At 47.5% G+C, this 22,316-nt stretch overlaps 1 protein-coding gene across 3 annotated transcripts in view; it reads left to right on the forward strand.

The window, feature by feature from the left end:
- LOC119372459 (inactive histone-lysine N-methyltransferase 2E) overlaps nt 1-22,316 on the forward strand; it is a 533,413-nt gene that overhangs the window by 322,303 nt on the left and 188,794 nt on the right. For all 3 annotated transcript variants that reach the window (XM_049419603.1, XM_049419602.1, XM_049419604.1), the window contains 2 exons: nt 3,726-3,911; nt 12,910-13,021. In XM_049419603.1, coding sequence (XP_049275560.1) covers nt 3,726-3,911; nt 12,910-13,021 — 298 coding nt within the window. The remainder of the gene's footprint in view (nt 1-3,725; nt 3,912-12,909; nt 13,022-22,316) is intronic.

The raw sequence follows: 22,316 nt of genomic DNA on the forward strand, positions 1-22,316 counted from the left end.
AAACAGCCGGTATATATTAACGTGCGTAGACCGGTTCTTGCGGTGGCCTGAGGAACTACCGCTCACCAACATCACCGCAGAGTCATTTGCCCACGGACTCATCACCGTGTGGATAAGCCGCTACGGAGTTCCCAAGACCATCACAACGGATCGAGGTCGTCAATTTGACTCCGCGCTCTTCCGGACTTTGTCCCGCATGCTTGGTGTCAACCACATCAAGACGACAGCCTACCACCCTATGTCGAATGGCATGGTTGAGCGGTTTCACCGCCAACTCAAAGCCTCGCTCATGGACTCACGATCATTGATACCCTGGACGGAGCGACTGCCACTCGTCCTCCTCGCCCTTCGCAGCACGATACGCACGGACGCTTCTTGCTCCTCAGCTGAGCTTGTTTTTGGCACGACCTTAAGGCTTCCTGGCCAGTTTTTCGACGTGTCTCCGGTACCACCAATGGACGTTGCTGATTATGCCAGTCGCCTCAGGAACGCCATGAAAGTCTCCTATCCTACCACGTCAACACTCACGCCCAAATTTCGTCAGTCGTGCTCTGCGGGATTGCACACACGTCTTCGTACGGCACGATGCTATCAGACCACCACTACAACCGCCTTACGACGGACCCTTTAGAGTTATCAAGCGTTGCCCCAAGCATTTTGTCCTGCTGATTAATGGACGCGAGGACAGTGTCTCCATTGACCGCATTAAGCCGGCCTTCCTCGACACCGACGCCGTCCTCGCAGACGACAAGCCATCCTGCAACACCAGAAGAACGCGCTTCGCAACAGTAGCAACCACCAGCTACTCATAAGGATCGCTCCTTCGCGCACTGGCTACCTCGCTAGAGGGGGGGCCCTATGGCGAGCTGTCAACGCGAGAGAAGACTACGAAGTTGCGCTTCAGCTGTTCCGCACGTTCGAGCCTAGCGCGTGAGAAGAAGACGCCCGCAAGAACGACAGCGGCTTTGGTTTTACATCGGAGAGCAAGCAGCAATAAAATATGTGGGAAAGTGAACGCCTCACGTCATCCCACATACTTGTCCACTAAGTCCTCCGGAGCCGCTGAATTTCGCTAGTGGGACGACCTTTCACATTGAACATTCGCCTCACATCGGCTACCCAGGTTGTTTTATTAGGCCTAACTATGTTGCTGAGTGGCATGATGCGCAAAATCTAGTCTTATTTCAGCTGCAAGTATCTCTCGTTTCATTGTGGTCCTAGAGGTCAAAGGAGGCAGGAGAGGCTGCGCAACTGGCTGGGTGGCACTGGTCGGTTGTATTGTAGGCGATTCTTGGTGGTTTTTGCATGATGGATCTGCTTGGATGTCAAGTACATTTATTTATACTGACAAGATCGTTGCTTTCACTCGCACAGTCTGCCTGCTAGTTCAGCCACCCTGCAAGCTCTGTCCATTGTAACATGCATGCCATGGTGACCGCACCAACCACAGTTGCCTACAGTCTCCTGCATGTGACTTTCCACTGCCGGGCATCGGCTCAGTACACCTGCCATCAGCATGTGTTTCAGTTAATGAGCGATTTTTTGAGAGGCTCAGTGAAAATGCCAATAGTTCAGACGCCTTCACGGACCTGCCATATGCCCGATGCAGTCGACATGTAAGGATGTCTGAAAACTCAGACGCTGACTTTGTGGCGTGCAATTTTTCTTACTTTCTGGCTGATTTCTCAAGTCCAAAAGTACATTAATTGAAGCCACCACCGCTGCCGCGTTATTTCAATGCATCAAACCCTGCACGCTCATGTGCCAATTAGCTTTTTGCCGTAGCAAATTCAAAAAGTCAGCTTCGCTGCAATGCAAAGGAGGTATGTGGTGAAACATACCAAGAATGCGAAGGGGTTACTGTCACCGTAAGCAGTGTGCGTTTCTTAATATGAATGCACGCACCCACCGTCTCTTCTCAATAAAGATCATTAATATGTAGCCATTTTAAATGTACTAATGGTGAAAACATAGTTGTAACTAATCATCATTGGGAACTGTCTTCATAGAACATAATGTCCTGTGCTATGCCTACCGCTTCGTGCATGCCGTGTTCACATTTTGTGGCATAAGTGTTACCTGCTCCACTCAACCCACGACCTGGCTGACGCTACAAAGGGCTGCAAAAGTTGATCCGCTTTTGCAGTGAGCAGTTGACTCCGACTGGGGCATCAGTGCCAGAAATAGCGTGATAGTGGCCACCGACACCAGGGCGACTTATCACTGACAATCCTCAGATAGCATGCTCAGATATCTGCATCGTAATATCTGTGGCATATCGCATTTGTAAACATACTGCTTTTGTTGAGTAGGTGACAACCCAAATGCACTGCTGTTCGCAGCCGCCTCTTTGTGTGAGACCGCTAAGTGTGCCACTGTGATCTGTCGCTTGCACGAATGCAAGCAGCTCGCGGTCGCTGCGATTACCTTACGAGATACGCACCACACCCACGATGCAGATGCATGGTCAGGAGTAGAGAGGGCACGAGGAACACTCGCATGGCAAACGTGAGTGTACAGTTGAGCAGGTGCCCCTGCAGTGACAGCGTGGGCTTAGTAGTCGACTTGCTGCACTCAACTAGCTGGAGATGATCGAATCTACAGGAGCAGCAAATGCCGTGTCCCTGCGAAGCAGTGGAGCATTTCGTTTAGTAGCATATCACCGTTGCAACTTGCATGTGCATCGGGGACAGCCGGACGAGTCGCGTGCTCTGCTGCCACAGCCACTGCGTTGGCCTTGTCGTAGTTTTGAAATGCTCCTCTTGGTATTACAACCATGCGCTCTTGCACAGTCATGCAAGAGCCATAACTCGTGCTGTGGTAGAATGAAAAAGTGTTATAGTGGCCCATGGCATCCTATTTATTTCTTGATCGGCGTTAGCAGTGTTCTTGAAGACGTATGAATTGACACTTGGAGGTTAATCACAGTTAAGTGGCATTCTCGGCAGGTAGTCATCAGGGTTTACTGCACAAGCATCGAGATGTCCAATAAGTGTTTGACAGGCCTTCCGAGCTATTTTGGACGTAGTGGCAACAATCTGAGCACCTGATACAAGGAAAGAAAGCATGCATTTGTTTCTTTGGACTGTCTGATTTTTGAGACGATTTGGTGGTTCCTCGGGAGATACCTTTAGAGCAACAGCGAATGCACGGTAAATAGATGGGTTAAAAACACGTGGTGTTTTATGGACACGAGTGATAAAAAGTGGAATTGTCCTTTGCTGCATCAAGGTTTAACTGTGCTGTTTTATGAGGTTCACTGCTTTCATTTCTGTTCATTCAGAAAGCTTGAAGAATGTGTCACAATATCAAAGTTAATTTGAAGAGCTATGTTATTTTATTTTTGTATAAGCATTTAATATTGTACGTGCACTTTTACTTTTCTGTATGGTTCCTTATGTAAGTTTCCAATCTGCGTCGTCACTTTCATTCATGTTGCCAGTGCTTGTGTGCAAACTGTTGTTTCAGGTGGGAGGACCCCATCAGGCATGAGTGCCTTTTGTCCTCTCTTTGCTAAGTGTGACTTTGTACACTTGCATAAAAATCAGTTTAAAGCTTTTGTCTGCTGTAGTGATAAGTATGCATCACAGCTCTGTTATGGCCCAAAGAAAAGCTCTGATCATGCAAAGCTGAAGGTGTGCATCTCCGTAACGTACGACCAACAGGCAGGAGGAGCACTAACATTGGAAATTTTTCGCTGCTTTTAATCCCATCCACGCCCACAGTTTCTGATGCAGGGTTGGCTCCATGAAAAGCGTCACGAAGGAGCCGGACCGTCGTCGGGCGACGGCCCTCCTGTGTACGTACGCTGCACCAGGGACACGGGCAGTGCTGGCATCTCGGCTGCCCACCTGCGGAGGCACAGTGGCTCAGCGGGCAGCGCCTGCAATGCTGCTGGCTCGGCAAAAAAGGTGAATTCGAAGAATTCCTGCCCCAGTGTATTTTCAAATCTGCTGGATGATCTGAAGTTAATGCTAAGATGATGTCTGCAATGTGGCATTTCCCAATCCCACTTTTGCCACAAACCCAGGGATACGGCTGTTCTTTGGAGCCACAAGGCAACGTTACATAGCGATGTTGGTGACTGATAGGGGAACCAGCCCAGCCTTGCTGCTGCCAGCCCAAAAAACAGTATGATCTGTAGTACATCTCGCAGACAGTTTAAATGTGTGCTTGCGGAATGATGTGATTGTTTTCCCATTCTTTCTGGTGATCGGAGAAGGCCAGTGTGATGGAACTTGTGTATTTGCATACCTGCAATTAGCTTCAATAACTTGTGCACTGATGCTGCTTGCAGAGTGCTTGCCCGCTACACCTGCTTCAAAAACTTTATTTTCAAGTCACATTTTCCAGCCACCATATATTGTGTCACACCTGCCTTTGTTTTTCCCCGAAAAAGTGTGCATGAATGGTCACATCATGACTCGTGCCACATGCTGTGGGGATACACTGGCTGCATGTGGCTTCTGTGCGACAGTGAAGCACATCTGCATTTCAGCTGCAGTCCACGAGGCATGCCATAATTCTTTCCCTCATCAACATTGCTATGTGGCATTGCTTGTGGCTCTGAAGGGCCATTGTTGTGGTGAACATTTCACTAGCTTCAAAAATGACGGTGATTATTGCTTGTTACCGCCCTCCTAATTGTGATGCCTCCTTCATTTATGAACTAAATACAGTTCTAGTACATCTTTACTCTCGTTTTCCTTTTGCTAATTTGATGCCCTGTGGTGATTTTAATTTTCCAGATATTAACTGGACAAATTTTGAGTCAGATAACCGCCAGTCCAAAGATTTTCTTGATATGACCCTGACGTTTAACTTTACTCTGATGGTTAATACACCAACCTGTGGAGCAAATATCTTAGACCTCGTACTTGTTTCCAACCCTGATATAGTTGAATCGCTATCATCCGTTGATTGTCTGAGTGACCACAATTTAGTGCCTCTGCATCCCACGTCCTGTACGACAGCGCTCTATAAAACACATCAGCGATTACAACAAAGCCAATTTCACAAAAATTAACTCAGAATTAAGTGAGTTTCTTGATTTCTTCCGTCAATTCGTTCAGTAGACGACAATTGGCTGTTATTTTAGAATCGCTTGTGGAGTTACATGTACCCCTTGTACGCATTTGCAGTGACCTTGGAAAACCCTGGTTTTTGAACACACTAAAGAGGTTATTAGTAGGGGTGTGCGAATATTCGAAATTTCGAATATTTTTCGAATAGTGTTTGCTATTCGATTCGATTCGCACTGAAATTTCACTATTCGAACTATTCGAACTTCCCAAAGACAAATGCAGTCAACGTCCGGTTGAAAGTGACCCCTTCAGATTTTCAATATGCTTCACCTCATTACACTCTCGTATTGCGGCAAAGCTGCCTTTCAAGCTCCGTTGCGATCGAACTTACTAGCCAAGAGACAAAGTCCGGTTGGAAATGGTCCCTAGATTTTCAATATGCTTCACCTCATCACACCCCCGTATTGCGGTAAAGCTGCCTTTCAAGCTCCGTTACGGTCGAACTTAGGCAAGAGACAGTCAACGTCTGATTGGAAGTGGTTTCTAGATTTTCAATATACTTCACCTCCTCATACCCCCGTATTGCGGCAAAGCTGCCTTTCAAGGTCCGTTACGGTCGAACTTAGCCAAGAGACAGTCAACGTCCGTTTGGAAGTGGTCCCTAGATTTTCAATATGCTTCACCTCATCACACCCCCCTATTGCGGCAAAGCTGCCTTTCAAGCTCCGCTACGGTCGTAAATGTATTAACTCGAGAAAACGCTGGTTCCAACATGGAGATGTAAGATGCGGCAGAGTTGGGGGCTCAATTAATGCTGTTTTGGACCTGAAATTTGGGCAGGAAGTCTGAAAAATTGGACGCCGAAGCTTTTTAGCATCCAAAATTTCAGATGTTCTTATATATCGACATCTACTTGGCAGATTTGGAACTCCAAACTTGAAGGGAGCACACCCTTGTCCGCCACGTCAGTTGGCCTTCCACAGCAGTTGAAAGAGGTGGAGAGGCTGAGGAAATGGCATCTCTGCCTATCACGTGTAAAGTGTTGTCGGCAACACTTTGGTTGCACCAAATCATGTACATAAATACAATTCGGCCTCTACATTGCCTCACTCTTGATAAGAAAGACAACTATGAAATATGACCCCACCAGCGCTTCATCAACCTAGCGAAAAGAAACACTTTCATGTTGCGATCTCACAGGAACATACTTAGGGATTCTCTGCAACTTTTTCTGTAAGTTCACTTCGAATTATTCGAAAAATGTTTGAGAAATATTCGAAAATTATTCGAAATTATTCGATTCGATTCGCACTCAATCTTTATTATTCGAATTCGCTTCGCACCCAAAATTTTGCTATTCGCACAGCTCTAGTTATTAGAGAAAAAAAAGCATCTTTTCCGCGATGCGAAACGATCGGTAACTTCCTCAAAGTGGGAAAAGTACTTTACGAGTCTGCTTCAATATACTTCTGCTTTGAGACAATCCAAAAAGTTCTTCCACCACGACATACAGACCATTATGCGTGTCAACCCTAAAAAATTCTGGAAAATCCTCACACCAAGTAAAAGCTCCAATAACATTTCTTTGAGTTACCCCGATGGTTCCAATGTGCGAATTGATGAGCGATCAGATGTAGTCAACTCGTACTTTTCAACTGTTTTCACTAATGAACCCACGCTAAACGACTTTGATCTGCCCAACCTTTCTCTTTCCGAAATGCCTCCTATAATCATTACTTCTCAAGGAATCTTGAAGCTCATTGAAAAAATGAAGATTTCTAGTGCCCCAGGGCATGATGGTATTACAGCCAAAATACTAAAAGGCACAAAAGTATTCTCTAGTTCTATATTACAAATAATTTTCACGCAGTCAGTCACTGACAGTTCACTTCCGACTGACTGGAAAATTAATAAAGTAGTACCTGTATACAAGTCTGGCAGCCGCTCGGATCCCTCCAACTATCGTCCCATTTCGCTTACAAGCATTGCCTGCAAACTCCTAGAACATATAGTATACTCACACATTGCATATCATCTAGGTAATCATTCATTCTTTTTCCCCAATCAACATGGTTTTCGGCCTAACCTATCATGTGATACTCAGCTCTTTGAATTTGTTACTGAGCTTCACTTAGACTCATCCTTTCAAACTGACGTCATCTATCTTGATTTTGTGAAAGCTTTTGACTGTGTCCCCCACCAGCGACTTCTGGCCAAACTCTCGTGCATACAGCTGGACTCCCTAGCGTTGTCATGGATCCGATGCTTCCCGACCAATCGTCTCCAGTACACAGTTGTCGGTAATCATTGTTCAGCCACTACTAACGTGATTTCTGGAGTACCACAGGGATCCGTCCTTGGTCCTCTGCTCTTTCTCATCTTCATAAAGGACCTTCCTAAGGGCATTTCATCTTCGACTTTTTGCAGATGACTGCGTTCTTTATCGTCGCATCGCTCACCGAACTGACCATGAAATCATTCAAAACGACTTACATCAAATCGAATCTTGGTGTTCCAATTCATTAATAAAACTCAGTATTTCGAATTGTAAAGTTATGCAGATATCCCGTAAGTGCTCCAACAGTAATTACACGTACTCTCTAAACTCCATATCTTTGTCCCTCGTCGAATCTTATCATTATCTTGGTGTCACAATAAACAAAAAATTGACATGGTCCGATCACGTCACCAAATTAGCAGCCGATACTACTAAATCGCTTGGTTACATCAGATGTTCCCTTTCCCTGTGTCCCTCATCCACGCGAAAACTGCCTTATTCATACGAAGTAAGCTTGAATATGCCTCAGCTATTTGGAGCCCTCATCAAGCATACCTCATTAACGCTTTAGAATCTCTACAGCACCGTGCGGCCACATTCATCTCTTCTAGCTACGGCCGCGATGAGTCGTTCCGTCGGAAGATTGCGAGGCTGTGCTTGTTCCATCGTATAACTTCCCACATCTTCACAGTAAACTCTTTATCCCGCCAAGCCGTACATCTCGTCGCCTTTTTAACTCGTGCAGCGTCCAGTGTTTGCACGGTTCTACGTCTTCTTTTAATCAATCTTTTTTGCCAACAGCCATTGCAGAATGGAACATTTTGCCAGACTGTTGTCGTTGAGCGAAACCCTATTGTGTTTAAGCAGTTGCTCACTGATCATCTCACACTGTACAATTCATTTACACTGTTCTTTCTGTTCGCCTTTATATGCCTCGTTCAAATTGTACCTTTTTTTTTTGTGCTTCTAAAGAAGTCTGCGTTTCTCTGTGATATGTTTCAGTATTCTGATCCGATATGTTTGTAACTGCTTATGTAACCCCCCCCACCCTTATGCAATACCTCGAGAGGGGCCTTTAAGGGAAAATAAATGATGATGATGATGATGATGAAACCGGGATGGGGTACTGCTGGAAGAACTGCATTCCAGCCTCTGCGATTTAATCCAAACACCCTCTTTACATGTGTATTGAAAAAACCCGCATTTCCCCGAAGGGGAGTATGAGGAAGTGCGAAGCACGGGGTGATGCTATCAGGGGGCGCGCGCGACTAAACTGACTAAACTGCAGAGCCGAGCGAAGGAGACGGCAGCGAGAGAGCACGCGCCAGCCGACCCACGGAGGTCTGGCCGTTTTTAAGTGCAAAGCACTTTTACTGATGATGATGATCTGTTTTCCGAACTCGTTCCAAAGAACCCGCAACGCGTTCAACTTGTTGGCGGCGTTGCGCACGCCCGAGATGGGGCTCAGGTTGTTCTCGAACCACAGTCGATCGCACACCGCGCAGCTATATCCGAAGCTGCGGTCCAGGAAGTCTCGCTTGAAGCGCGCGTCCGGCCGATCGAATTCGAGGGCCCGCGCTGCCGCGCTCGCTCACGCATCGCTCGTCCCCTCGCCAGAACGGCTTCGGGGTGCTCGGCTCGCTTCGCACGCTTTCGTTCGGCGTCTTGCCGCCGGCCTTCATCACCACAGGCAATACGCGGGGCGCGCGTAGCCACGGAGCGGAGGGCGGAGCGCGCGCAGTCACGTGGGGCGTGACGTCGCTGCGCCGTTGCTACAGACGCTCCTCTCCGCTCCTCGCGCCGTTGCTAGGGGAGAGGAGGAGGAGCGCTGATGACGGCGGATTCAGGGTCGCTTATAAAGCGCATTCGCACTTAAAACCCTCTTAATTTCAAGACACTCTGAATTAATGAGGTAAACCGTTTATTCAGTGGTGGTGCGCCACTTGGCTGCAATTCTGCCCCTCTGCGCTTTGCTGTGCCCGTTCAAGTGCGGCTTGTGCCAAAATAAATATTTCGCCATTTTCTGGCCTAAAATATTCTTGGTGTCACACCAAATTCACACAACTTTTCCATATTGCCACGGAGCTTTCTCTTTCCCTGTTGTGCTTTCCCTCGCTGTAATTGGCCTATCCACAGTATCCACTATGGACGGTGTCGGGAAGCTCGTCACTCTTGATGAGGAACTGGGGATGATGAGGTGTTCTTTGGCTGAGCCACTCTGCTTATTGTAAGGTGTACCATTTTAGGCACCACGCACTGCCTCGTCACGCATAATAATATGCGGGTTGTTTTGGGCCAAAACCACGAAACGTTCTCATGCAAATGAAATTCGGATGTGCAATAGTGGGATATTATTCCACAAAGAAAAAAATATGTTTCATGTCAATTTTGCTGTGCACAGTCCTTTGGCATGCTGATTCTAACTTTGCGCAAAGCCTTAGTTCTCCAGCACATGTTGGGCACCAAGTCGTGTTGCTGTCACTCATGCACTTCTATAATTACAGTATGTGTTTCCCAAGGGTAGCATACAGAGTAATACTATGCCAGAAATTGCTGAATTACTCCTAAAGAGTAAATAAATTACATTCCTAATTATTTTTCTGGAATTCTTTTAGAAATTAACTAAATTACATTACGAATTACAACTTGGCAAGAGTAATGACATTATGTTATTATTAGTTTTGAAAAGCAGTGAAATTTGAAATTACTTTAGTCTTGGCACCATCATTGTTTCTGAGAATCGGCAGTTAAACTGTCGCGGCAATAACTGGTCGCTGTTCTCATGATGCGTCTCTCTTAACGTGCCCCGATGCTTGCTTGACTAAAGCGCACTTGGGTGGCAGGTAGACCACAGAAGCTATTGTCATTTTGTCTACAGGAAAGGCCTCTCTCATGGGGGTACAGATAATCATTTGAAGTCTCAGCGTCCTGTTGCTTAGCTGTCCGAGAGTTCGCCAAGTGTGCAGCCATCTTAGGTGAAGTGTCGAGCGCCGTGACCTTCCAGCAACGTTATTCAAGGCTTCAAGTTTGGATGCTACACAGCTTTTCTGTGCAGATATTCAGGACTTGGAACAAACAATCTAATAATAGGGAGTTTTCGAATAGGGGCCCCAAAAGTGTGGGGCCCCAACGCCCTTTGCGTTTGCTCGCTTTGCATCAAGCGGGAGCTGAGAGTTTTCGAGTAGGGTCTGCGGTGCTTTGGACATTGCCCCTATTTTAGGTCACTCTAGCCTGGGCCGTCGCTTCAGTGGGTGCCGTCATGTTTGTTTGACAGAAAGCTTTTGGGGCAGGCTTTGGGGATCCCGCTAAATTCGAGAAATAGTGTCCCTAACGCAAAAGCCAAACGCTGTTTGGGTCACGTGCATGCGCAGTTGCCTCGACGCTATTTCTCTGGGGCCCTTATTCGAAAACTCCCTAACGTCCTAGTCAGTTTGCCAAACTGACTCGGACATTATTACATTAGTTGGAGTGGAGTAAGCAAGATGACACAAGAAAAATTGTGTTGCCTTGCTTACTCTGCCCCTGGCCACGTGCATGTGCAAAAAAATAAAGAGTTGTTGGCACTACTGACACCCTTTTGTTTTTTAAGCGAAGCTAAAACCCAGTGCCGTTCGGCGTCGTATGCGAAAAACTTAGCACCGATGAGCGTAATGTGGCTCTCGAAGGTGCACCAGTCGCATGTGTATTTGTATGTGCCATTTCCCAATAAGTGATGCTCTCTCAATCATGGGCTTTTCGGCAATCAACTGTTTCTGATGTGGCAGTCTGATCCCTTATCGAGATGACTTGTCATTTCATGTTGCCATATTCATTGTTGCCTCGATATGAATGCATGACGGTTGCCTGTAGCAACTGAAGTGTTTCTCTGCCATGCACGTGGATGAAGGTCCAATCCGCCTTTTGCGATGCATTGTGGTGTTGTCGCGCGATGGCCACGAGGAGCAATCTGGGGGGCCTCACCACGCAGCTGTGCCTCCCCCGTGTGCGAGACTGAAGAGCAGCGTGTGAGAACAACTTAAACAAAGTAGTGTTGGCTTGCGTGGCATTTTGTTTTTTGCTTCCTCGTTTGAAGCTAGGTTCCTGCTTTGATGTGCTGTTGCAGGCAGGAACGAACGGGAAATAGGTGCAAAATGCACATTGCAGAAATGGTCATCGATAAGATCTTTGCAGTACGCAGCACCGAAAGAGAAAGCCCTGTACTGCTTACCTGCAGTATTGGGAGCGAAGCCTGCCACTGGAAAAGCTGGTTCCACCGTCGCCGTGACGTACTAGGCAAGATCAGCAACAGCGTCGTCTTCTCTGAGAACACCGACGCCCGCTCAAAATGAAATTTTAGAGTGCTACTTGCGCTGTAATTCTGATTAGGTGGGGAAGTTTTCCCACTTTAGCTGTGCACTTTACAACACTTGGAAGCACTGCAATATGTAGTCGCCGTCTCTGAAGGCGTCTTATATGGTAGGTCAATACTCAGTGCCGCAGTACAGGACATACGCAACGGAGCCAGATGTCTCACCCTTCATACGTGTCCACCGGGTAAGAAACTGCATGAAGCTTAGATTGTGAAACTTAGAAATTGCCACATGTGTGTGCAGCCAGCTCTTGCTGCCTCGGCGAGGGGCTGCGATGTTCAGTGAGTAGCAGAAAACGCTCACTGAGGCCCATGCATTGTTGCCGGCTAATCATGCCTTTCTCCCGCATGCTGGCCCATGCGTTGCCCACCTTCATATTGGCTCTAAGATTAGGTTGATTGACTCCCAAATTCAAGTTGCCCCATCCCTACCGTATTTTTCTGCGGAGGTGTATGCATTCTTGTTGGAAAGGTGCCATGCATTTTGCATTATAGATGCGATTTTGCCACCAAAATTGCTGCAGAACTTGCCAAAGAATGTTGCGCATTAAAACATTCTATTGCCGTCTCTACACTGTTTCTATCCCCCTTTGGAGCTACTTGCTGCAGTAACTTCTCTGTTTTTCACTGCAATTCCTAGCTCATGCAGGTCCTTGTCTACTGCTGACGTTTGGAGAACTGGTCCAGCGAATGTTGTTGTGATATTTGTTTGCCTTTGTGCTGCACGATTCCACGTTTTGCCTCGTAGACTACTTATCCTTCTCACAGCAGTCGCAAAGCTTAGGGTCTTAAGCTTTGGTCCATGCACATTTTGATGCTATAAATACTGGCAAGTTCACTGCAATGGAAAGGGAGTGGTAGGAGTCTATCGCATGCCAAATGCTTCTCAGTCACTTTTGCTGCAGTACACTGGTGTCATGCGGAAAAGCGTCCCGAGACTAGGAAGGGGCGACAAGCTGTCGTGGGACACAACACATTTCGACCTTTAATTACGTACACTGGCGTGCACACACTGCTATGTTCGCTTGCGTCTAAAATGCTACTGGCAATCATGCAGAGCGGTCTGTGATGTTGCTGCGGCACCGGGAAACGGTAAACATGACAACATGAGTTGATATGCTGACCCGAGTCGTGTTTATGAGAACTTGTGAACAAAATCCCCACGAGTTTGAATTGTCGGGAGTGTATTGTACTTGAGATAGCATATGTGTCCAACTCTTGGTGCCACTGCTCGAGCTAATTGTTGGTCACTTGTGCAGCGCTGGTTGCGGCAGGCCATGTTTGAGACGAGTGAAGATGGCCCAGACGAGGGGGAAGGAGCTGAGCTGCCCGTGAGCCCTATGCTTGAGGACAGCATCTCACCTCCACCAGGTAGGCTTCCATTTATTTGGAACATATATACTGATAGTTGGTTGCTGCCTAATTGACATCAACTTGAAGATTTCTAGGGGTCCGGCACAGTTTGAAAGAAACGATTATTACTGAAAAATGTTTAATAATAACGTTGGTAAATTGCACCTCCACGACGTGGCTCTAGCCAGGGCTGAAAGTCGGGGGGAGGGGGGGCCGGCCCCCTCTCCATTTTTTAAGGATGCCCCCCCCCCCCCCCCTCGGCAGTCCGACGGTGGCACTGCGGCACCCATTTGACAAGTGCTGGAGTTGAGTGTGAAGCTACCTGCTTGTGAATCAGTAATGGTTCACTTTCCTCTGTTTAGTTTGCCACTCAATTTTCATTGTTTTAGTTGTGCATCACTAGTCTGCTGTAATTGCAAAGATGCATGTATTTTGCCTACTTAATTAGGCAAGTGGTAGTGAAAATAAAATATAGCATTGTCGAGTCTGAGGTTCTGAATCCAGTGAGTCAACTAATGTTACTTTGAGCTCACATATCTTTAAGCCTCTATATCCCGAGTTATCTTTGAAAAATCGTTCCCAAAATAACTTCATTTAATGCTTGATTGGATTTACATGTTGAATAAATGCCTGAAATAAATTCGAAATAGTATATGTATTTGTATAGCGTTCATAAGCATTTGTTCAGTTCTAGAGACAGTTGGCTTCTCTGCACTGTGATTATCACAAACACCTCTCTTAATGCTTAATCTTTAGCATATATATCTTAGCATATATATCTTTTCGTCCTTCTCCACTTCGTCCACTTTTCTTTCTTCACAATTACCTTACATTTATTACTAAAAACATCCCCTAACTTTCCTTGGCATTATTGTCTGTTAGTTCTCATTAATATTGTGTATAACAAAGAAAACGAGCCCTTGAAATTAAGACTTCTTTCCTTCATATATATATACAGTAAAAGCTCGTTAATTCAGATTTCTAGGGACCGGAAAAAATGTCCGAATTAACCGAATGTCCGAATAATCGAATGGTCGAAATAAACACAATAAATGCACGAGTTTTTTCAACATATCTTTACTTTACAAAGTAATCGCGGATGCTTGTCTGTTTTCGAGAAGATATTCGCGCGGACACAATTTTTCTGAGCCCTTCAAGGTGCTCAGCAGCTCGCATGATGTCTGCAGTGTCCGCAAAAGTTTCACCCGTCATCCACGCTTTTCGGTTGGCACGGTAATCCACAGGAAGATTGTTGATGTTCTTAAAGCAGCGTGGCTTTTGAACCTTTCCGATAACGAGAAGCAGCAAGCGCTCTGTTCCCGTCACGTTGGCGGCTAAAAGTACGGTTACTCGTTCCTTGCTTCTTTTGCCGCCGATACAAGGATCCCCTTTCATCACTCTTCATCACTTCTTGTCGGGAGAGCCCATTATTCAGAGCACGCAAAATTTCTACTTTGGTGGTGAAGCCCTTGGCCTCGTACTTGGGCTGCTTCGTCGGCATTGCCATCGGCATGGAGTGCGGTCACACGAGAAGTCAGCACAAAAGCACCAGCAACGATCAAGCTAAAGGAGCCGTACTGAAACGTTCCTCGATAAATCGGCGATCAACGATGCAGCACACCAACGGGAACAAAGCAACAAAACCCATACGCGGAAAAAAGGCGTTCAACCAGTCTCAGTCCAAGCCAAGTCGATAATTGATGTCCATGGCGATGCTGCGTTTGAGCTTCTTTTGTTCTGAATTGTTCTTTTTTCGTTTTTGAGCCCCGCCAGCGGCCCGAAAGTCGCCGAATTATCCGATTTGCGGTCAAATCTGTCCGAAATAACGAGCACCCAGTCTCATAGAGTGATGCGTATATTTACAGGGACCAGATGACGTGTCTGAATTAACCGATTTTCCGAATTAACGAGAGTCGAATTAACGAGCTTTTACTTCTTTATATATATATATATATACATACACATACACACACAGTGGAATCTCGTTGATACGATTCTGCATAATACGTTTTTGAGCCTAATACGTTTTTCTTTTTATTCCCGGCCAACATCCCTTCGAAATATGCATTTTTGCCCAAAATTGGATAATACGACCGCGAAAGTGGATCTTGGCCGATATATCTAGAAATCCTGCGTTTATTCTTCGGTCTGCCAGCTCGCACCGCGTTCCAACAACCCACGATGTGTGCGTTGCAGAGCTGCTAATAATAATAATAATAATATCTGGGGTTTAACGTCCCAAAACCACGATATGATTATAAGAGACGCCGTAGTGGAGGGCTCCGGAAATTTCGACCACCTGGGGTTCTTTAACGTGCACCTAAATCTAAGTACACAGGCCTCAAACATTTTCGCCTCCATCGAAAATGCAGCCGCCGCGGCCGGGATTCGATCCCGCGACCTTCGGGTCAGCAGTTGAGCACCGTAACCACTAGACCACCGTGGCGGGGCGTTGCAGAGCCGCTGAGGCCACAGCAGCATCAGTCTTGCGGTGAAAAGAACGTTGCGAGGTTGTCTTTTCTTCGAGATTATATTATATATATATATATAGTTGCCACTTTATGAGGGCCCCCCCTCCAATGAAGGGAGAGTTTAAGCCCTGGCCCTAGCTGAGACAGTCCAAGGATGAAGCTATGTTGCAGCATGCTGAGGCGGAGGAAGCTAGAGTGTTTGCATTCGTGGAATGGTTTTTGCATCTGCTCAATTTTTCTGCACACTTTTCTCACCCTGTTCGTAAGTTTTCTGTTGACTGGCGAGATCTTTTCATAAATTGCATCCCTGTTTAAAAGGACAACCAAAGACAAAATGCACAGAGTTGGTGGTAGAGCCGTGTGGCCATTTCACCAACAACCTGCAACACATCACAGGAAGTTTGCTGCTTGTTTGTGATTGGTAGAGACCATATTTTAGGCAAATGCCTGTTTTGTTCCTTGTTTCAATGTCACGACTTTGCAATATATGAGCATAAGACGAGTGATAATGAGGCCTTGAGCATGTTTTATGCCTAAATGCGACATTGTCGCCTATAAACAATGTGAGGGCCTCAATTCAAAAAGCTTTTCATTCGTAAGCGCTGGATTAAATGGCCTCTTTCAAGCAGTGTGCCTTTTTCATGCTCCTGTCCTGTCCTCTGCTGCTGGGAACGTTTTGGGAAGAGGGTGGGTTATGCGTGGTGATTCGGGATCGCCGAAATGTTTGTGGCTTTTCCACTAGGGCGTGTGGGCTGTGGCACCGTGACAAAAGGCGCTTTCTAACATAAGATGTTCATTAGTGACTCCATGCTCATCCAGAACATGGTATAGAGTTTAACCCGCATACTATATCGAACCCACATGTCACGAGTTATTGTGTATATTGAGCAGCTATGACATAGCCTTGAATATATTTTGATATATCAAATATTTTATATGTCAAATTACCTGTGTATACAGTAGAACCCGTTTATAAAGAACTTGAAAATGCCGCGTAAACTGGTCGTTATAGCAGTAGTTTGTTGTAAATGGACTCGCCTTGAAAAAACATGCACTTAGCAACCAGGTCGCTTTTTTTTTCTGCGCATTTTTATTCGAAAGTGCTAAAAGCCCCCGCGGTGAGAAAGTAGGCCTTTTCTCGTTGTGAAGCGACGCCTGCTGTGTGCACGAATGAATTAAGCTGCCTTTGCAGTGAACCCACACCGTTTCATTGAACCGTGGTACTGCCACATGGAGCCAATCATCCCTGGCTAGTTGCGTGCAGCGCGTTGTCAACTCAGCCCACGCCATCATTGCCGGGCCGCTTGCTGTATTACGCGCATTTGTGCGCTCTTCATGCCCGCTTCACTTCGGACCGTGCACGGGTGCAGCGAGTAGCCTGTTCGTTCAATGTGGTGAAGACAAGCATATTGCAAGCAGCGCACACTCTGCGTCTACGCGATGCTCTGATGGCCCTGCACAGCAGGCGCGGTGTGCTTGGGTTGTCGCCTAATAAAAAACGCAGTATACACTCACTGTAAGTGCATCGATGTTTCTTGGTGCCCGTGCCACTCAATACCAGCGAGCTACTTTCATTTCTACAAAGTGACGCGCACTTTATCTTTATCTCGCACAGCACGGCGGCGGCGAACTTGCGAACGGCAGCATCGCACGCCCGTACTGCTTGTAGCGCCGTCAGTCCGAACAGTGTGCGCCACACATGTGGCCAAGCCGATAGCTTCAGATAAGGTTGTCGGCGATAAGTCATAATGGCACGTTCATCGCCGGCCGCCACATCGCCTTCGCTCTCTTCTGATGCTGATCCGTGAAGGAATCGCCGCAATCACGCGGAAGTCGTAATCATTGATCGGCCATTCACTGCCGTTACCGAAAAGGCGAAATACATTTTTGAGGCACCTTATGGCGCCGAAATGTTATCGCGGTCATCGCTTATTGCATTTTAAGGCTTCTTGCATTCCAAGGCATAGGTTCATCGTAGGCAGTCGTAGCTGCAGAGAACGGCGCCAGAAAAGGTGTGAAAGCCGACCGCAGGGCTTCATGCTGCTGCCTATTTCTTTTTTTATTCCTCACTGCCATTCTGCCACTGAAGAAAACACGCTGGAAAGTGAGCGACCTTGCTCGCAGCGTCCGAAATGAGCATGCGGTGCACGCCGATCTAGGGTATCTTCGTCACAAGTGAACTGGAGCGGGGCACACACTTTTCTAAACACGCAAGTAGCTCGCGAGCTACTATCGTGTAACACATGTGCGATCTGGACACCACGTTTTCTAAACACGCGAGTAGCTCGCATGTTTAGAAAATGTGGTGTCCATATTGCGCATGTGCCATCAAGCAATTAAGGGTGACTTGCTAAATGTGAAGGATAGGCTTGTGCGAATAGCAAATTTTAGGTTCGAAGCAAATTCGAAGCGAATAGTGATTTTGGTCGAATAATTTCGAATCGAATTCGAATAGTATATGTCACATATTATAAAGAAAAATGACCGTATTTGTCATGACCCAACCAACCGGCACAGTGTTTTAAAATTGTAACAAGGCATGTGCAAATGTCATTCTTTTTGGTTCAAAGGAAGTGAAAGCAACCTTGAATAGTAGCAGGATTTGGCTTTTGGTAGAATGCAGGTGATAACCTGTAAAATATGTGACGTTTTAAAATTTACTACAGTCAACTGCCGATTTTTCGGACGCCCGATTTTCCGGACATGCTCGAAAATTCGGACGCTTTCGCGGCACCGTCACCAGCCCCATGGACTTCAGTGTATTAGAACGTCCGAAATTTCGGATGCTGAAGCTATTCCGCGTCCGATTTTTCTGACTTTCTGCCCAAATTGCAGGTCCGAAAGGCATTATTTGAAGCCCCACCTCTGCCGCGTCTATTATCTCGTAAGTTCGAACCAGCGCTTTCGCGAGTCGATCTGTTTGAGACAGTAGCAGAGTCCGAAAGTCAGCTTCGCCGCAATGCCGAAGCGTTATGGGGTGAAGCAGACCAGAAATTCAAAGGGGCCGCTATCGCGGCGCCGTGCGGCGATGTTACGGATAAGCAGCGGAAATGCACGGAGGCGTGATGGCGGCAGCTGGCAAGCGCGCCAATACGGCTTAATCGCTGACAACCCTTACGATAAGCATCTTCAGTTAACTGCTCGGTAGTGCACGTGGCCTAGCGCAGTTGCATGCGTACTGCACGCATTTAATAGGGGAGAACCCAAATGCGCCGCGCCGCGCCGCCATTCCTGCTGCGTTTTTGTGCGAGACCGCTAAGTGCGCCGCATAGACGCGTTGCCTTCGCGGACGAAACCAGCTCGCCATTGCCGCACCCGTGTGCGGTCAGGAACTAAGTGCGCATCACGAACCCTTTCATGATAAATGCGTGTGTACGATACAGCAACAGTAAAGTGACGGCGTCAGCTTAGCTGGCGATGTGCTCCACACAACTAGAAACGATCGGCTTGACACGGCAGCAAATGCTGCGTATCGGCGGCGATTTGGCGATGTGTGTGCGCATCGTTTACATGCGCACACGCATCGGCGAAAGCCGGAAGAATCGTCCGCTCTTCCGCCACAGTCTTTGTGTTCCGAGTCATCGTTTACAAACGCTTCATGCGAGATAGCCGTAATCTATTCCGCGCTTTGCTGTTATCAGCGGCGTTCATCACGAGATGCAGAAGTGGCGGTTGGCACGTACAGTGGCTGTCAAAATATTACGGACCATGGGAGCGCGTGGCAGACAGCACCGAGGCGCCTTCTCACGGCTGCTTGCGAAGCTCAAGAGCGCGCAATGCGCACGCGCATCCTTGTCTACCTGCCGGCCTGCTCTTTCGCTCGCTTCAAGTGTGCGCGCGCCGAAAAGCCAGAGGAATCGCAAGGTGCCGCTTCTGCAGTCGCCGCGGAAGCACCTAGCGATGATATCGTGACGAAAATACGTAACTTGTACTGGCAGTGCGCGGTGCGTGCCGCACTCTACGCTTTATTCCCAGACGCTCCGCAGCATGGAAAATACGCTTTGCGTCTGTCTCGAATCGACATGTGTGATAAGATTACCCAGCAGCTTCCATTCGCGGAACCCATGCATGCTGCAATTTTTTTTGTGGTGATCGGTGCAACTCTAATGCGCCCGTTCATATGCGCTATGAAAAAAAACTTGGCATTGACCGGTTTGTAGCACAGACTTACAAGAAAAACCCACATGGTTTAAAAAATGAAGAAGAAAAATTTTGAAAGCTGACGAAAAATTTGTCCAGACCAGGACAAAGCTTTCGCCAAGTAGAAAAGCTTTCTTTTAGGCAAATCGCTCGGGGCTTCCGCGGTGACTGCAGAAGCGGCACCTTGCACTTTCTCTGGCGTTCTGGTGCGCGCGCACTTGAAGCGAGCGAACGAGCAGGCCAGCAGGCAAACAAGGATGCGCGTGCGCAGTGCGCGCTCTAGAGCTTAGCAAGCAGTCATGAGAAGGCGCCTCGGTGCTGTCTGCCACGCGCTCCCGTGGTCCGTAAAATTTTGACCGCCACTGTACGTAGTTGAGCGGGGTTCGCGGCAGGTACCGAATGTGTTTGCGAGAGCCTGGGCGCGCACCAAAATGCCTGATAATCGTACTGGGAGGCATTAAAGCTATTTCGGACGTGGCTGGGGCGATTTGAACGCTTCAGCTAAATAAAAAAAAGCATGAATTCGATTTTTCGGACGATTTCGCGGTCCCTAGGGAGTCCGAAAAATCGGCAGTTGACTGTATACTTGAAGCATATAAGCTGGTATAACAAGCTTTTAAACTTAAAAAATGATGAATCGATGTGAGGGTGAATGAATCGAAGGGGGCTTCGTGGCAGTGCGGATTCTTCCTGGAAAGGTGCATTCACGGCATTGCACTCCTCCACTGCAGTGAAACCACCTTTACAGGGGGTTACATGCGGACTAATGTACACCTATTCGTTCATTTCGAATACTTCGAAATTTCCAATAATTAAATTCAAATCGAAGCGAATTCGAATACTGTAATATTCATTCGAATATTCGAAGAGCTCGAATATTCGCACAAGCCTAGTGAAGGATCCTCTCCCTTGGCAACCTTTTCCTTGTGTGGTCTACAAGATCCCGTGTGCCGACTGCGAATCGGTGTACATTGGCGAAAGCGGAAATATCTGCAAGCGTTTGAAGCACCACAAGAATGACGTTGTTAAGGGCCACACAGTGACAAATGCACTGGGGCTCTTCGATTTTCCACTTCTGGCTACCCGCGGGCTGCCAGAGCCAGCCAGAGCGTGCTCGATTTTCTCGGGTTGGACGGTTCTGGCGACCCGCTGGGAACCCAAGTGTCGCCAGAAGCTTCCAAGACAATTTAGTTGTGGAAGCTCTCTGGAAGGTTTCGGCCTAGCAGACGCCGTAAAGAGACGATACGCGCTCGCCACCATCTTTGTGAGGACTCGACGGATTGCAATGCGGGCACTTGCGGACTACACCTTCGCTTGTCCTTACGCTCGGCGCCATTCCACCGTGCGAGATGGCGCGATTACGAGTGGCGGCGAGCATTTGGAGCTAATGTTTAATTGCTTTTCTTATGTGTCCCGTAAAGTTTCCTTCCGTGAACAACGCGGCGAACTGTCGCATTCTAACTGCACCGTGCACATGTCCCAAAAGTTCTGTACACGTTCGTACGCACGCATGGAGACACCTTTCGAGTTTATTTTTTTGTAGTAGTATTCGATTATGGTGTCGTGTGTGCTTTATGTGCATTTAGCTGAGACGATTGTGATCGAACTAGCTATTTAGCTCCGTCGTATGTTTGCGGGCGTGAACCCCCCGTCAGAACTTAACTATTTCAACTAGTTCTTCGATGTTGATAAAATGCACTGATTGAATAAAAGCGATCGCGACTGTGACAATTGATACAGTGTGCTGCACCGGCTGTAGCGCCACCAGCTTCTAGCACCACCTATTGCTGCAAGCGGAAGTGGGAGTGAGGAGAACAGGGCTGGGGCAGTGTGAAAGCAATAAACAGTTCATGTTGTGTTCTCGTTGAGCTCGGGTCTTGGCTCCACTTATTCCGGCTACATTTAACAACTGGCGACGAAGACCGAACCTCGTGAACAACGATGCCTGCCTTTGGTAGGATCGAAGCGTTCGAGGGGGAAGGCGACGCCTGGGCTGCGTACATGGAGCGTGTCCAAGAGTTCTTCGAAGCCAACAACGTCGTGCCAGCAAAGAAAAGGTCAATATTTTTTAGCTGCTGCAGGCCTCGTACCTATGCACTACTTCGTAACCTTGTAAAGACGGAAACGCCCCAAGATAAAGCTCTCGACGAGATACTGGCCGTACTTGGCAGGCACTACGCCCCCACCCCATCCGTCGTGGTGCAACGGTTTTGCTTCAGTTCGAGGGGGCGTTCTGAAGGAGAAGCAGTCAGCGACTTTGTTGCGGCGCTAAAGTGTTTGTCCGAGCACTGCAGTTATGAAACCGAACTTGACAACATGCTAAGAGACTGAATTGTATGTGGCATAAACAATGCGGTGATTCAGACGCGGCTACTCGATATTCCTGACCTCACATTCGAGGGCGCAGTGAAAACTGCCTTGGAAATGGAAGCCGCTAAAAAGGATGCCGGTGAACTGTGTCAGACAACTGCAAGTAGTTTACCGGGTTTGCCAACTCACCGGGTATCGTCCGCGGCCAAGAGCATGGTGTGTTACTGATGCGGCGACAGAGGTCATTTAGCGTCGCAATGCATACACAGCTAGTTGCAGTGTCACTACTGCAAGAGAGTGGGGCACTTGGCAGTCGTCTGCAACTTGCAGAAGGCCGAGACACTCGCGAAGGGAAACGTGTCTGCTGCGAGAAGTGTATCGCCACAATCCAC

The sequence above is a fragment of the Rhipicephalus sanguineus genome, chromosome 10 (genome assembly GCF_013339695.2).
Source record: "Rhipicephalus sanguineus isolate Rsan-2018 chromosome 10, BIME_Rsan_1.4, whole genome shotgun sequence".
In the NCBI taxonomy this organism is placed as follows: Eukaryota; Metazoa; Arthropoda; class Arachnida; order Ixodida; family Ixodidae; genus Rhipicephalus; species Rhipicephalus sanguineus.